General features: G+C 47.3%; 1 protein-coding gene across 3 annotated transcripts in view; it reads right to left on the bottom strand.

Annotated features, from left to right (window-relative positions):
* The window catches only part of Snx29 (sorting nexin 29), a 232,860-nt gene that overhangs the window by 108,789 nt on the left and 109,414 nt on the right, over positions 1 to 14,657 (bottom strand). For all 3 annotated transcript variants that reach the window (XM_042698295.1, XM_042698296.1, XM_042698294.1), the window contains exon 14: positions 8,342 to 8,424. In XM_042698295.1, the coding sequence (XP_042554229.1) occupies positions 8,342 to 8,424 (83 nt within the window). The remainder of the gene's footprint in view (positions 1 to 8,341; positions 8,425 to 14,657) is intronic.

Consider the following 14,657-nt stretch of genomic DNA (forward strand, 5'->3'; position numbering starts at 1 on the left):
CCATCTTCCTCTCTCTCTCATTCCTGGTTGCCAAGAGGTAAGCAGACTCTTCAGACACATGCTGCTCACCGCCAGCGCCAGAAACACTGGCGTCCACCAACTACGGACTAGAACATCCACTCAAGGCCTTGACTCGGTGATGGAAAGCTGACTGTACAGCTTTCCAAGCTCTGCATCTCAGAACTTTACAGAGGACCAAAAGCAGGCAAAAGTGGCGTGAGATGAGTAGGGAACAGATGAGCACGTAAGTGTCCCCACGGCCCCCATCTCCTCTGGCCTGTCCTCACCAGCCCTGTGACCAGACAAGGCAACGGAGAAAGAGCAATCTGGACCAAAAATCAGATCCAAAAACACCATGGCAAGGTTTTTTTGGAAGGGAGACAACTTATACTTTCATTCAGCTTTATTGCTCATGGCTTGCACTCTACCACTTGAGCCATGCTGCCACTGTGGCATTTTGCTGGTGAACTGGAGATAAGGGTCTCATGGGCTTTTCTGCCCAGACTGTCTTTGAACCACAATCTTCCAGGTTTCAATCTCCTGAATAGCTAATGAGCCACCAGCAGCTGGCCTTCCTGTATTGTTTTTTAATCACCTTCTTCCACCTAATATTTTGCTGAATGGTCCAAATAAAATTCAGAGAGAAAAAGGAGAGGTCATTCTGTGGGCACTGCTGGAGAGGTCTGACTCAGGGACAGGAAAACAAGTCCACCCCCTCTGAGGGCTCCTTACGGGCTCTGAGGAAGGGTGGGGGTAGATGGAACACCATCGATAGAGATGCTGGAGGTGGGAGGGAACAGGCCAGGCAAGAGACAGTTATCTGACTTCACCACAAACAGGGCAGATGCTCACTTTCGACAAAGCCGCCAAGCTCAGGCCAAGCTTGGCACCACACACTTGTAAGCCCAGCACTCAGGAGACTAAGGCAGGAGGTCATGACTTTAAGACCAGCACGAGCTGCAGAGTAAGAATCTATTTAAAGAAAAAGAAAAAACAAACAAACAAACAGAATCGCCAAGATCAAGATCAAGAAACAGGGTGGCCCCCAGAGGCCAAGGATGTCCATCTGGTCACTCTTTGGCCACGAACAAGATGGGGTTCTGATTTCTGGTGTCCCCTCGTGTCCCCTTCCTCCTCAGCCCCCCTTGTGTCAGCGACAAGCTTGCATTTCTCTTCAGAAGTATCTATGATACTACAGCACGCCTCCCGGAAAACGCTGAGTAGAATAAAGGAGGAACAAACCCTCCATCCCACGATTCATATATGAGCAAGAGCTACAAACTATTCAGGGCGCGAAAATTAATCTGCTCCCTTGCCAGCCCAGAGCGAGGCTGAGCATCGAGGCCGACTGTAATGAAAACGCACTTAATGTGTACGGCACATATTGATTCTGTTTTAGAAGCTGCAGCCCGCCGCCCCCTTCTCCCATAAAACCTGACCATCCCACTCAGCTGCTATTCTTATCCCTCACTCGTTTGCGTAATTTTCACACTGCAGAATATAGCTAGCCTAAGAATATTTTTTATAATTACACCCATCACAGGAACTGCCAGTGTCTAATGAAGGATAATTTCAGCTATTATAAGAAGCTTAAAAGATCATTTTCATGAATAATTCGTAATATGAATCATTAAATTCAAATTGTCAGAAATTTCAAAAAAATAAAAAAAAAAGAACAGAACAGAAAAAACATATTTTAGGTGCCTAAAAGTCACCATCCCTTTAAAGGCAGAATTCTGTTTCTGACGTGCACAGCAACACCACACACGGGCGGCTGGGAGTCGCTCACATCACCTCCTCCTTTCCAGCCTTTCACCAGCCCCCCACCTGAGGATAACCCCCACGTGACTCTCCGACTTCCTCACCATGCACGCACCCTGAACCCCAGAGTCCTGTGCCAGTGCTCAGGTCATTCTTCCTGCCTCCCTGTAGAAAAGAAAACCTTCCTGGAGACAAAGCTACACTAGAGGCAGAACCAATGCTTGCCGTGAAGGACCTCCCTAGTAACTATCTGTGTGCCTAGATCCAGCCATGCCTGCACCCCAGACTTCTCAGCTCTGTGCGACCGTGTATTTCCTTGTTGCCTCTGAATGGTTTCTGCTACCTGTCAAGTGTGGAAGAGAGTTATTACTAACATAAGCTGCAGGCCTCGGCACACACCTCGACAGCAGCTGAATCACAGTCATCATGGCTAATCTGGGTGTGCACTAGGGGGTAGGGGAGGACAGTGACTTCCAAGATGGCTGGACCCTCCTCATACTGAATCCGTTTTAGGCGCTGCCTCCCAGGTGTGACACACTGCAGGGTGGTGGCAGAGCCCCCAAGACCACTCTTTCTGGGTACAACCCACATTTCCAAAGAGAACTGTTCTGGGTCCCACCTTATAACTATCAACATGATGTCTCACAACACACATGAATTTTCAGTCTGAGGAGCAATACTTCACCTTAAACAAGGGAGAAGAGCGAAGAGGGGGCCCAGACAACACCGTCAGACTTCTCAACCAAACTCCACATCTCCTGGACATTCTTCCAACTTTGGGTTGCACGTCTCCATGGGGAGCAGCAAAAACTGCCACAATCGGCTCTTGTTAAATGGAACCGAGGAGGAGCTCAGATTCATGGAACACACGAAGGAGCAGTATCGCATTGTCTCCGTCACTACAGACAGCAGTATGCTCGACAGGCTTCTACCTTCAGGCCACCACTGGGGGCTGAGAACCTGGACAGTCAGACCTCTGCTGACACACAAGCCAGTGGCCTCCAGACACCTTCGCCTTCACCTCTCCCACCTGGGCGTCATGGGGGAGGGGCTTAGGTAATGATTTCACCAAGAACCCTGAAATGACCTAGCTGCCATTGGTGAAGAATCATTTTGAGATTCTGATCCCAATTCTGGTATGAGAGAGAATGGTGGCGATCTTGGAAGTAAGCTCAGGAGGAAAGTCGTAACTCTCGCACTACTTGTGACTACCACAAGATGGGAGATTGTGGGGTCAGCAGGCCTTTTCCTTAAAGGAAAGCTTTTGGGGTCTCTGCTGGAACCCTTATACTTGTCCACACTGGCAATACCTAATGAACAGATGTGGATGGTTTCCAGTAAAACTGCCATTAGTATTTAAACAGGCGACACGTCCAAGGGCCCTAGTTCGGCACAGACCGTCACCCCCAGCAGGGGTTGTAGAACAGGAACACATGTTTGGGCGGTAGAGTGCTGTGTCCATGTACGTACATCAATGAGCCAGTGACCCAGAGGGACAGTAATGAGATTATTAACATCTCTGCACTGCTAGACTTGATACAGTGTATGTGCTAACTCATTTTTTAAAATTCTGATAAAATATTCAATCATAACAATATTCGAAGTACAAGCTATCTAGTGGCTGCTTGCAGGAAATCTCTGTATGTCTCTGTAATGTATGCAACCAGTATTTTTACCATTGCACCTAACAAGCGGATTTTTCCATAATACATATTTAATTGGATGTCAACTGTCATGTAAAGAACTCTCCAGCTAGAAAATGTCCAAAAAAAGATGGCAATAATAACAACTCATGAGAAACCAAGAAAAAAAATTTTTTTCTCCTTTCCCAAGGAAAAGCCAAGTAGCTTCAAACTTCAGTTCCCCGGCTGAGAAACAACATCAGGCCCAATGACAGGACCAGTGAGCAGCACGGCAGGACTTGGGCCTGGGTCTGAGCTCAGTCAAGTTCCCTTGGCACTGAGGAAGAGACCAGTGCCAGCAGTAAATCCAACCCTTCATGCTACTGGGGACTGAAGGCAACTGTCCACCGTAGCGCCTAACCACAAAGACTAGGCGGACATCTATTTCACCCAAGTAAAGGTGAATGAGAGATTGCCAGAGGCTTCACAGGGTTGAGCAGGGAGACTTTCATACCTCCCGTTGAAAATGACTTGGGGGCTGCTGTCACCAGCCATGCCAGCACTCCCCTCTGGAGCTCCTCAAAAGGAGAGTAGCCACTAACTGCAAGCATGGCAGGAATGGCTATGGTCTTCTAAGAGCCATTCTTTCTTCCTAAACCAGACACCCATCTTGGGCCAGCTGGGCAGAGAAGAGATTCTGTGCTTCTCAGCATCCCTTGCAGTGAGCTGTGGCCACATGACTGTGCAGCAGCCCAACCGCAGAAGAAAAGATTCGTGAACTTGAAGACTAACTTCGTAGCAGAACTGACCAAGCTGGAAGAGAAGAGGACTAAAGAAAGGGGAAAGAAGCAGGTCATGTGTTCAAGCTCATACTGCTAGCAAAGGCGGCACTAGAAGTTTCTGGGCTAAAACCTGCACTCTAAACCTACACTGCTAATGCCTCCCAATGTGGGCTGCGTAACGAATGCTGCCCTGTCTTCTCTGGAAAGAGGTGAAGACGGCCAGACAGGGGCAGGAAGTAGCAGAAGACACTTCCTGCCATCTGGGCACACTGGATGACACACAGAAGCACCATGGCGTGATTTTCCGATTGAGATCCCTATCTATAATTTGCTGTTTTATTGTACCATCAGCTTTCTTTTTAGCCATAAGACAAGAAAAGAAAAAGCTGGGCACCAGTGGCTCACACCTATAATCCTAGCTACTCAAGAAGCTGAGATCTGAGGATCCCGGTTCAAAGCTGGCCCAGGCAGAAAAGTGGGACTCTTAGCTCTAATTAACCACTCAAAAAAACAGAAGTGGAGCTGTGGCTTAATTGGTAGAGTACTAGTCTTGAGCACAAAGAGGCTCAGGTACAGCACCCAGGCCCTGAGTTCAAGCCTCACTACCAACAGCAATAATAACAACAAAAAAGCCTGCCTGTCACAGGCAAAAGGGGAAGGGGTCACCAAACCTTCAGGCAGAGAACTTTCACCCTAAGAGTACCTGTGTGCACAGCAAAGTGCCACAGCTGTCTGGAAGGATGTGGTCTAAAGCAATAACAAGGTGGGAAGGTTTACAAACAATTCCAGTTCTTTGCCACCTGACTCTCGCTTTTTCTCTTTTCTTTCCTTCTTTCTTTCTCACTGTTTGTTTGTCTGCTGCTATTATTTTAAGAAAGAGTCTTGCTATGTAATCCAGGGTTGGCCTCAAACTCCCAATCCTCCTGCCTCAGCCTCTGAAATAGTAGAATTACAGGCAGGAGCCACGTAGCTGCTTTCTTTTTTAACTCTCTCCAATGAATATAGCTCTTTTAACAAGGAAACTAAGCACAAGTTATTTTTCCAACAGCACAATTGAACAATGACTGCAAGGCAGGCAGTGCTGAGCCCGGAGGCGGCCGTGGCATGTAGCTCCAAATCCTTTATTTTACCCAGAAGGCAGCAGGAGCGAGAGGACAGGCCACACAACTGTGGAGGCATGCTGCTCCTGACTGCAGTGGAGGTACAGGCACTCAGCTAATGGCATGCTAATGAGACAAGCCAGATGCAAATGAGGGAGAAAGTAATTAAAGGCAGAGCAGAGCATGGTCTAATTGGTTCCACCTGAAGAAAAGAGGGTGTTTTTGGAGAGATCTGATTCCTTAAAAAAAAAAAAAAAGTGAGATGACAAGAGAGCAGGGGAGGGGCGTGAAGGGTAATGAGGAGCTCGGCAGGGCAAGAAAGTGCAGGCACAGGCCCCGCCCCTGGCCCCCCAGAATACCTCACAGCCTGGAATTTGGTAACTTGAGGGGCTGGGTGGGTTGGGGATGGGGTTAGGTTAAGAAGGAGTAATGCTGATCAAGATGCATCGTACTCATGAGTTGACATGTTGAACTGAAACCCCTTTGTAAAACTATTTACAAAGCAAATTTAATAAAATACATAACCGGCACACAAAAAGGTCTGGAGGCAGGGCTCAGCAGTAGAGTACCTATTCAGCAAGCACAAGATCCTAAGTTCAAAGCCTAGTACTGCTCCCACCCCAAACAACCAAGTCAGTCTCTGCTTGCATGCAGTTTACATCCTGGTACCTATTTCTTGAATATGTTAGTAAAGGAAGGAAGAAACTAGAATGTTAAAGAAACTAGAATGTTAAAACAAGGCAGCAATACCAAAGCTCTGGAAGAGACCAAATGGGAGAAAAGAGAAAGCAGGAGCGGCTTCCTGGAGGAGGCAGTAGGAAGTCTTGCCAGAGTGAAAGGAAGGCACACACACAGGAGGAGGGAGATGTCTTCTGAAGTGCAAAGAACGAGAGCAAGACCACCAGGCAGGGAAGCAACCCAGCCCAGGGGCCAGCTGCATCTCTGTACAGGCTTTCTATTCACATTCAGGCCAAGGAGAAGAAAACATTTAGACATGCCACTCCTGGCTGAGGTACAAGCCATCATTAACCACTCAAGCAAAGCAAAATGACCAGTTGCCTTAGGAAAGCTGTAATTAGAAACTTAAAACAGAGCACTTTCCAAAACCAAAGTGGCATTTAACAAAACAAGCCACCTGTCAGCTCCCAGGAAGGAGGGGAGCTGGGAACCAGTGGAGAGGCTGATTGACAAACCCCACGGCGATAATCACAACGCTGAGCCTTCGGGAAGACAAGGATAAATACACGGCTGGCCTCCACCTGGGAGGAGGGAGCTGCCGCACTCCGGATGCTCCCATGCTCCCGTTCTGTTCCTGGGCCTTTGTTTCCCAGCAAACAATAAAAAGGAAATGAACCAAGTGGAGTGAATCGATACTGGGTATTTGCAGGTGATTGCTTCTGCCAGAGTTTAGGAAAAGGAGTGTCCTGCTGGGGATGGAACTGGGTTGAGCAAACACAACCTTACTCTTCCCAGTGATCACCAGACATGTGGGCCATGTCTTGTCCAGAGCCAGGAACTAGATCCTCCTGTAACCATGACCTTTGGTGACGGCACACAGAGGGGCTTGGGACTGGGGGGCGGGGGTGCCTTCAGCAATGCTTCCTCTTCCCACATGATTTCCACTACCCTTACCACCACCCCTAAAACCAGAGGCAGGGACTGCTGGCCACCAACACCGAATCATACACTGTCCTTCCTTAGATACCGATGACACTTTCCAGGCCTGCTTTGTAATTGGGGCAAGTAGCAATAAGAAGTCATGGGGAAGAAGACTCTGAAAGTCTCCTTCAAGGAAGCTTAGTCCCCTTAAAGAAAGTTTCAAACCCTCAGCTAATTCAGCTGTGAAATGCACTCAGCTCTTCCTACTTCTTGCTACTGGAAATACAGATGTGATGGCAGAGCACTAGCATCACGCAGGTAACATGAGACAAGCACATGAAGGCTAAAAGACACACAGAGAATAACAGGGCTGAGAGAAGCAGTGTGAGCCCCTAGTGGCCACACGATTCTCATCCAGCCTTGGACTACACTGCCTGTTTCCACAGAAAAGTGTCAAAGAGGCCTCTATTGCTGGGGTTTTCTTTTTGGTATGTGGTACTGGGTTTTGAACTCAGGTCCCTATGGTGGCTAGGCAGGTGTTCAACCTCTTGAGCCCTGTCTCCAAAACCACCTTTTTGAACTGGTTATTTTTGAAACAGGCTCTTCACTTCCTGCTCAGGTACATGCTTAGACCAGAATTTGCCTATTTTAGGTTTCCTGTCATAGCTGGGGTCGCAGCCATGCACCATCAAGTTGTCTTGATGACTTCATTGAGACAAAGTCTCACAGACTTTTCTGCCCATCCCTTGAACTACCATCCTCCTGTTCTCAGCCTAAGGGACTGGGATTGCAGGAATACACTCTCCTTCTCAAGCTACTGTACTGTAAAGTGTATCATTTCTGCCTTGCCTCTTCCATGAGTCTAGGGAAGTTTTGAAAGTGTCTACGCTAAGAACCACTGCTCTGTGGGGAAGGAGATGGTGGGGTTCAGGAAGAACTGGTGGAGAAGAAAGGCTCTCCCTTCACTGGGGTTGTTGGGAACACTAACCCTGCAGCGAGAACACATGGTTGAAAATGAGCTGGCACATGGAGGTGCCAGGGAATCGGGGCATATCCCTCCCTAACTCCACCATGACCTGGTGTTAATAACTATAAATCTGCCCTAGCAGAAGCGTCTACACCCTGAAATCAGCATACTTGGAGCCTTTCAGCTCAAAGGGCTGATGGTTAAACAACTGCAAGCATGTCACTGCCAATGCTGGGGAGAGACAGAGCTGAGGAATGAAAGAAGTCAACCCTTGGTAATAATGTTTGAGCTGCTGGATCAAACCGTGCCTGAGTGTACAAACTCCTAGACATCTAACATTCTGCTGCTTTCTTTCACTTAGCAAGAATCCTGGGCAGCACCAGACTCCTTCTTCTGGACAGGTGCTAGTCAGGAGCAGGACTACCCATGATATACTGAGTGTCCACTGCGGCCAGGCCCAGGGCTCAATGGAAATGTTGCCACCCCTCCCCAGCTCTGGCTCCCTCTCACCTTCAGCTGTTTGGCCTTCTCTTTTCAGCATCTGGACAGCTCCAACGTATTTCTTCAGCTGGACTTTGAGCACCTCGTTTTCTCTGCAGGTACAAGAATGAAAAGCAGATTTAAAAACTGAGAACTTGAACCGAAAGTAGGGAAGGGAATCTGTGTAAAGAAAAACACAATTTTCATGATAGAAATATTAACATACTCTTGTTTTCAGAGATCATGGGAAAGGCATCACCAAGGGCATGTTTGTAGAATACTTTCAGGCACTATCCTTTCAAGATGGAGGTAAGCTCAACTAGTCCGACAAACCCAGAATGCTGACGCACGCTGTGCTTGAACTGCCTGTATCCACCCCTGTGTCTGCTCCCTCCATTCACAGAAGTACGTACTAAGCATTGTGCTTAATATTCACCCTGGAAAATACTCACTATTTCACCAATTGCTTTGTGTACTAAGCGTCACTTGTCAAGGCTTGTGCCCAGTGTTTATACATCATTGCACTAAACCCCCTCAGGAATTCATACACTCCCATCTTACGGAAGAGGAAACTGAGCAAGCGGGTGGGGAGGTCCATGCCTGTCATCTCAGCGACTTGTGACTTAGACACTCACAGGATTGTGCGTTCAAGGTCAGACCTGGCCAACTTAGCAAGACCCTACCCCAAAGGGTAAGGAAAGGGTGCCACTAGAAACACAACTCATGAGGTAGAGCACATGCCTAACATATTGGAGACTTTGAGTTCAATCCCCAAAACCATCAAAAGGAAAGAGGCAGCCGACCACCTCCACATCTACCTTTCACAGAGCTGCGCAATGGAGCTTCACAGGACCCAGCCGCCTCCTGAGTCCATTCCTCAGGTATACTGGCTGAGGGTCATGCCAGGGGACGAAGGAGCATCCAAGCACCGAGTGGTCACCACACAGCTTAGATGTCTCACGTCACATCGCTGAGGCACATGGGTGCTCATCTGCCCATACCCCCTCCACACAAAGCTGCAGTCACTGGCAATCTTCTCCCCAATGTATGGGGAGGGGATACACAGCCAAGGTCTCTGAGCAGGGTCCCAAGACCAAGGCCGCCAGTAAGACAACTGCCAAATCCTAAGTCTTGGCCCCAAGGCCCTCCAGCGCTTTCCTCTGTCTCTTTGGGGATACTGTCTTGGTGTCTCCTCAGCTACGCTGCAAAGAGGCGTCTCTTCCACACTCCGTGTCTAATCCCCCCACTTCCCACCCAGGGGACCCAGTGTCTTTCGACATGCTACACAGGTTTTTCTTTGCCTGCAATAAAAAGAGCCTAAAACTACAAAACTATGATTACCAAAAAAAGTAAAATAAAAGGGATCATTGCAAAATAATCAGAATGCGTATAAGGAGGAATGTAAAAATTAATTGAAAGCCATAAACCTTGAAATAAACCCCATTACTGAGGGTGAAACATCTTTCATGCTCCTTTACTATCTTCTGGTTTTGAAGAAAGCCTTTTTCATTTATTGACTGCTCAGCTCCCCTCATTCCTTCCTTCCCTCCTCCTCCCTCTCCCCTCCCCTGTTCCCACCACACACAGTGACCCACAGAAACAGCTAGGTGAGTGCATGCCAGGCTCTCTGCCGTGATCAATATGCTGGTATGGAGGTCACTGTACATGTGAACTTTCATGATCAGATGATTTTCAGCAACTGTGGTCTCACCAAATAACTCATCCCACGAGGCCACTGACTGTCTTCTCACAGGCTCCAGTGGCAACAACAGCTTTTGGTATGGATAATGCCATTGACTTAGCTGAGAACCTACGTCTCTTGTCTCTCTCTCGAGATGATTGTCTCAGATACGGACTATGGAAACAGAATGTTAACTGGTACCTCCTAATCCAAAAGGTTAAAAAAACTACAGCTCAGAGTGTCACTAGCCCAAAAAGAAAAAAAGTTGCCAGACTCAGAACAACTAATTTCTGGCCATCTAAGAGGACTTTAATTTAGGCAGATAACCCACATATAATTTGTTGTTCCCATCACTGTGTAGATCTGTTCTGATTATTAAAGACACCTTTCTATTGATGTCTGACAAGTCACTGGAGTTGTCCTAAATAACTCACTGTGTGTGAGAGAGGGGGACAATGGAGAAGCCCCACCCCAACAAGGATCTTGCACCTTAGCACCAGACACATCACCAGTATAGGCTCAATGTTCCTTGTCTGAAATGCTGGGGGTGGGGCTCGATGCTACACGTCAAGTTCATTCACATGCACACACACACACTTCGTCCACGGAGCCCAGAGGGGATTTCATACAGTATTCTTAGCAAGCCTGTGATCTGACCATTTCTGATCACAAGGAGTCAGGCGTAGAATTTCCCTCCCCCAAAAAAGTTACCGATTTTAGAGCACTTCAGACTCAGGGAGCCATAAACAAGAATCATTTTAGGATGTCTCATCAAGATGACCCCTGGGGAGCTGGTTTCTCAGTTTAGCCTAAAGAAGTTCGGGGCAGAGAGGACAGAGGGCTCCACACGACTGCTGCAGAAAGTACTGAACCGGGTCGGGGGACCAAGATGGCGACGGGGCAGTAGGGAAACACCACAGCTCTCTCCAACCAAAAAGAGAGTTCGAGTTCCAACGTTTAATCTCCCCAAGAGACCGACAACAACAAAAAGACGAACACTCAGAGAAAAACCAGAGGTGGAAAATAACAAAAAAAGAAAGAGAGGAAAAGAAGAATTTCAGAACAGAGAAGAGCGAAGACCCCTCCCCCAACCTTTACTGGCCGCGCGGCAGTGCGCCAAGCCGCCGGCCAGCCGGCCCGGCGGGGGCTGCCGGAGCCACAGAGACACAGGGGGCTGCTTGCAGATCACCAGGTACCGGATTGCAGAACAGCGGATCGCCAGGAACAGAGAAACCTACCAGCCGGGAGTCTCCACGAGGATCCTACCCCCACCCCTCACTCTCCACCGGAGCGGAGAGGCTCCATCACGCCAAAGCCGCCTGGCACCAGCAGCTCGGACCTGTCGGCAGACCACCCGCCCAATCGCAACTACCCGGCGGGGGGCCGCCCAACCCAGCCCGCAACCACCCCAACTGAACTCGGATTGCAACAACAACTGACAACCTACAGGGTGAGTACCCAACAGGGGACAGTGAATCCATCAAGGGAGACCAGAGCTGGAGGGAATCCCCAGACCCTGACCTAGACTCCCTACCCCAACACCCGGACTACAGGACCCACTAAAACTGGGAACTGTTCGAGAGCTCCACCAGCCGGTGGAGCACACTCTGCTGGCCAGGCCAGAGCAAGAGCGCCCCTGGAAGGGAGCTTAAATGCTCAAGCCAGGAACAGCGCCCCTGGGTCAAGACTACCAACAGTAGAAGAAATTTGAACTGTGTCCTCCAGGCTGCATAACCTAGGTGGTATACACATTAGCACAGGCCTAACGAGCGCGCTCCAGGCTGGGGCCGGAACCAGGCCCGGGGACCGGCGCCTGAACAAAGCAAAAAGGGTCAGAAGTGGGGCTGTGGCTCAAATGGTAGGGTGCCAGCCTTGAGCTGAAGAGCTGAGGGACAGCACCCAAACCTAGAGTTCAAGCCCACAACCAGCCCAAAACAAACAAACAAAAACACATCAGGAGCCCATAGCAGACTCCAGTATTTGGGAGAGTGCATCCAGAGCATCTGATCTTCCCAAGAGCACCCGCAGGAGCAAACACAAGCAGTCTAGGCTGCTCAACCCTTCCAAAGGCGGGAATTGCTACAGCAGAGAGCTGAGAATCCTAAGTAAGTCAGAATAGCAGCTGGAAATAGGCTCCCAACAGAATCCAGATCAGGCACAGACTCTCTCCACCAATACAGAATCAGCAACCAAGCAAAGACAGACACACCAAAACAAGATTGAAGAGCAGTCTCCTGAACCCCCATGCGAAAATCACAGAGAAAAATCACAAGGTTTACCACTACCCAGGACAGCAAGCTCACCTCAAAAGCCAGCAGCCACGCAGGGGAGAGCCCCAGTGGGAGCAAAGCAGGAATGGAAGACAAAAACTACATCCAAGGGTTGCTGGAGGCAATGACTCAAGAAATAAAGCGAGAAATGGATCAGAAATTGAAAGAGCACAAGGATGAACTATCAAAAGATATACAGGATATCAAACAAAAGTTGGATGCAAAAATAGAAGCTGCACAAACCTCAGTAAGAAGTGAGATAAACGCCAAATTAGAGGTAATGCATACTGATCTCACCTCATTGAGAGGTGAGATCAGTACTCTGAGAACCAACATTGAATCCATAAAGGGATCCATTTCCACCATGCAAACCACAATAGAAGCCACGGTCAACAGAGTGAATGAAATGGAAGGTAGAGTGTCAGATACAGAAGACAGAATACACCAACTGGACCAAAAAGTGACAGATATGGAAAAATCACTCAAATTAAACCAAAGGGAAATTCAAGAGCAAGCAGATAATGCTAAAAAATTTAACCTTCGCATAATCGGAGTGGACGAAGGTGAGGAATTCCAGAGCAAGGGAATGCAACACCTATTTAACAAGATAGTCAATGAAAATTTTCCCCACCTCAAAAACGACCATCTTAACTACATCACAAAAGCTTATCGAACACCCAACAAGCAAGATCCCAGGAGAAACACTTCTAGACACATTATAGTAAAAATGATGGATCTGAATAATAAGGAAACAATCCTGCATGCAGCAAAAATGAAGAAGGAGCTATACTACAACGGGAAAAAAATTAGAATCACTGCAGATCTCTCCACACAAACAATGAATGCAAGAAAAGCCTGGGAAAGCACCATACAAGCCCTGAGAGCCAATAACTGCCAACCCAGACTGATATACCCGGCAAAGCTAGCATTCACATTCGATGGAGAACTGAAAACTTTTAATAGCAAAGAAAAACTAAATGAATACATAAACATTAAGCCAGCATTACAAAGAATTCTAAGAGGGGGGACACAACCTGAAGAAAGCAACCAGGAACTGGGACCTGCCCCAAACAGGCATTACTCAAAGTCTAACTGAGCAAGCACAGGAGGAAAGGAAAGAAGAAAAACTTAGGAAAACGGAATGGCAGGGACAACAATGCATCTCTCTATACTTTCTCTTAATATAAATGGGCTGAATTCGCCAATTAAAAGAAAACGAACTGAGGACTGGATCAGAAAACAAGACCCATCCATCTGTTGCCTTCAGGAGACCCACCTCTCAGCCAAACATACAAACAAACTCAGAGTGAAGGGGTGGAAAAGGATCTACCAATCAAATGCCCCCAATAAGAAAGCAGGTGTAGCTATCCTGATATCTGACAAAATAAACTTTTCATTAAAATCAGTACAGAAAGACAAGGACGGACACTACATATTAATAAAGGGAACAATCCAAGAGGAGGATATAACCATCATCAACTTATATGCCCCAAATATCGGTGCACCCAGATATGTTAAACAAATGCTCTCAAACTTACAGAATAAAATAGATCCCAATACGATAATACTAGGAGACTTTAACACGCCACTCTCACCAAAGGACAGGTCTACCAACCAGAGGATTGGCAAAGAAGCTACCGAATTAAGTGAGGCCATACTTCAAGCGGAATTAACTGACATCTACCGAGTATTTCACCCTAAAACAACACAGTACACATTCTTCTCAGCAGCTCATGGAACTTTCTCCAAAATAGACCATATCATAGTTCATTCAAGGAACTTAAGCAAATACAAAGGGATCGACATAATCCCCTGTATCCTATCTGACCACAGTGGAATCAAGCTAGCTCTCAATAACAAAGCATACGGCAAAAATTTCTCTAATACATGGAAATTGAACAGCACACTCCTTAACAAGGCCTGGGTAACAGAAGAGATCAGAGAAGAAATAAAGCATTTCCTAGAACTCAATGAAAATGAAAACACCTCACAAAGAAACTTGTGGGACACAGCAAAAGCAGTCCTGAGGGGCAAATTTATTGCCCTCAGTGCCCACATCAAGAGAATGGAGACAGACCAAGTAAATAATCTCATGTTGCAACTAAAACAGCTAGAAAAACAAGAAAAAATGGGACCTAAAGCTACTAGACGAAGCCAGATAACCAAATTGAGAGCAGAGATTAACCAATTAGAAAATCAGAAAACCATAACCAAAATAAACCAAACAAAAAGCTGGTTCTTTGAAAAAATAAACAAAATTGATGGCCCGTTGGCAAGATTAATTAAAAAAAGAAGAGAGGAAACCCATATTAATAGGATTAGGGATGCCACCGGAAACATCACAACACGTACCCAAGATATCCAAACAATTCTAACAGACTACTTTCAAAAGCTA

This window comes from Dipodomys spectabilis, unplaced genomic scaffold, assembly GCF_019054845.1.
Source record: "Dipodomys spectabilis isolate Male_0828 unplaced genomic scaffold, ASM1905484v1 ptg000231l, whole genome shotgun sequence".
NCBI classification, from domain to species: Eukaryota; Metazoa; Chordata; class Mammalia; order Rodentia; family Heteromyidae; genus Dipodomys; species Dipodomys spectabilis.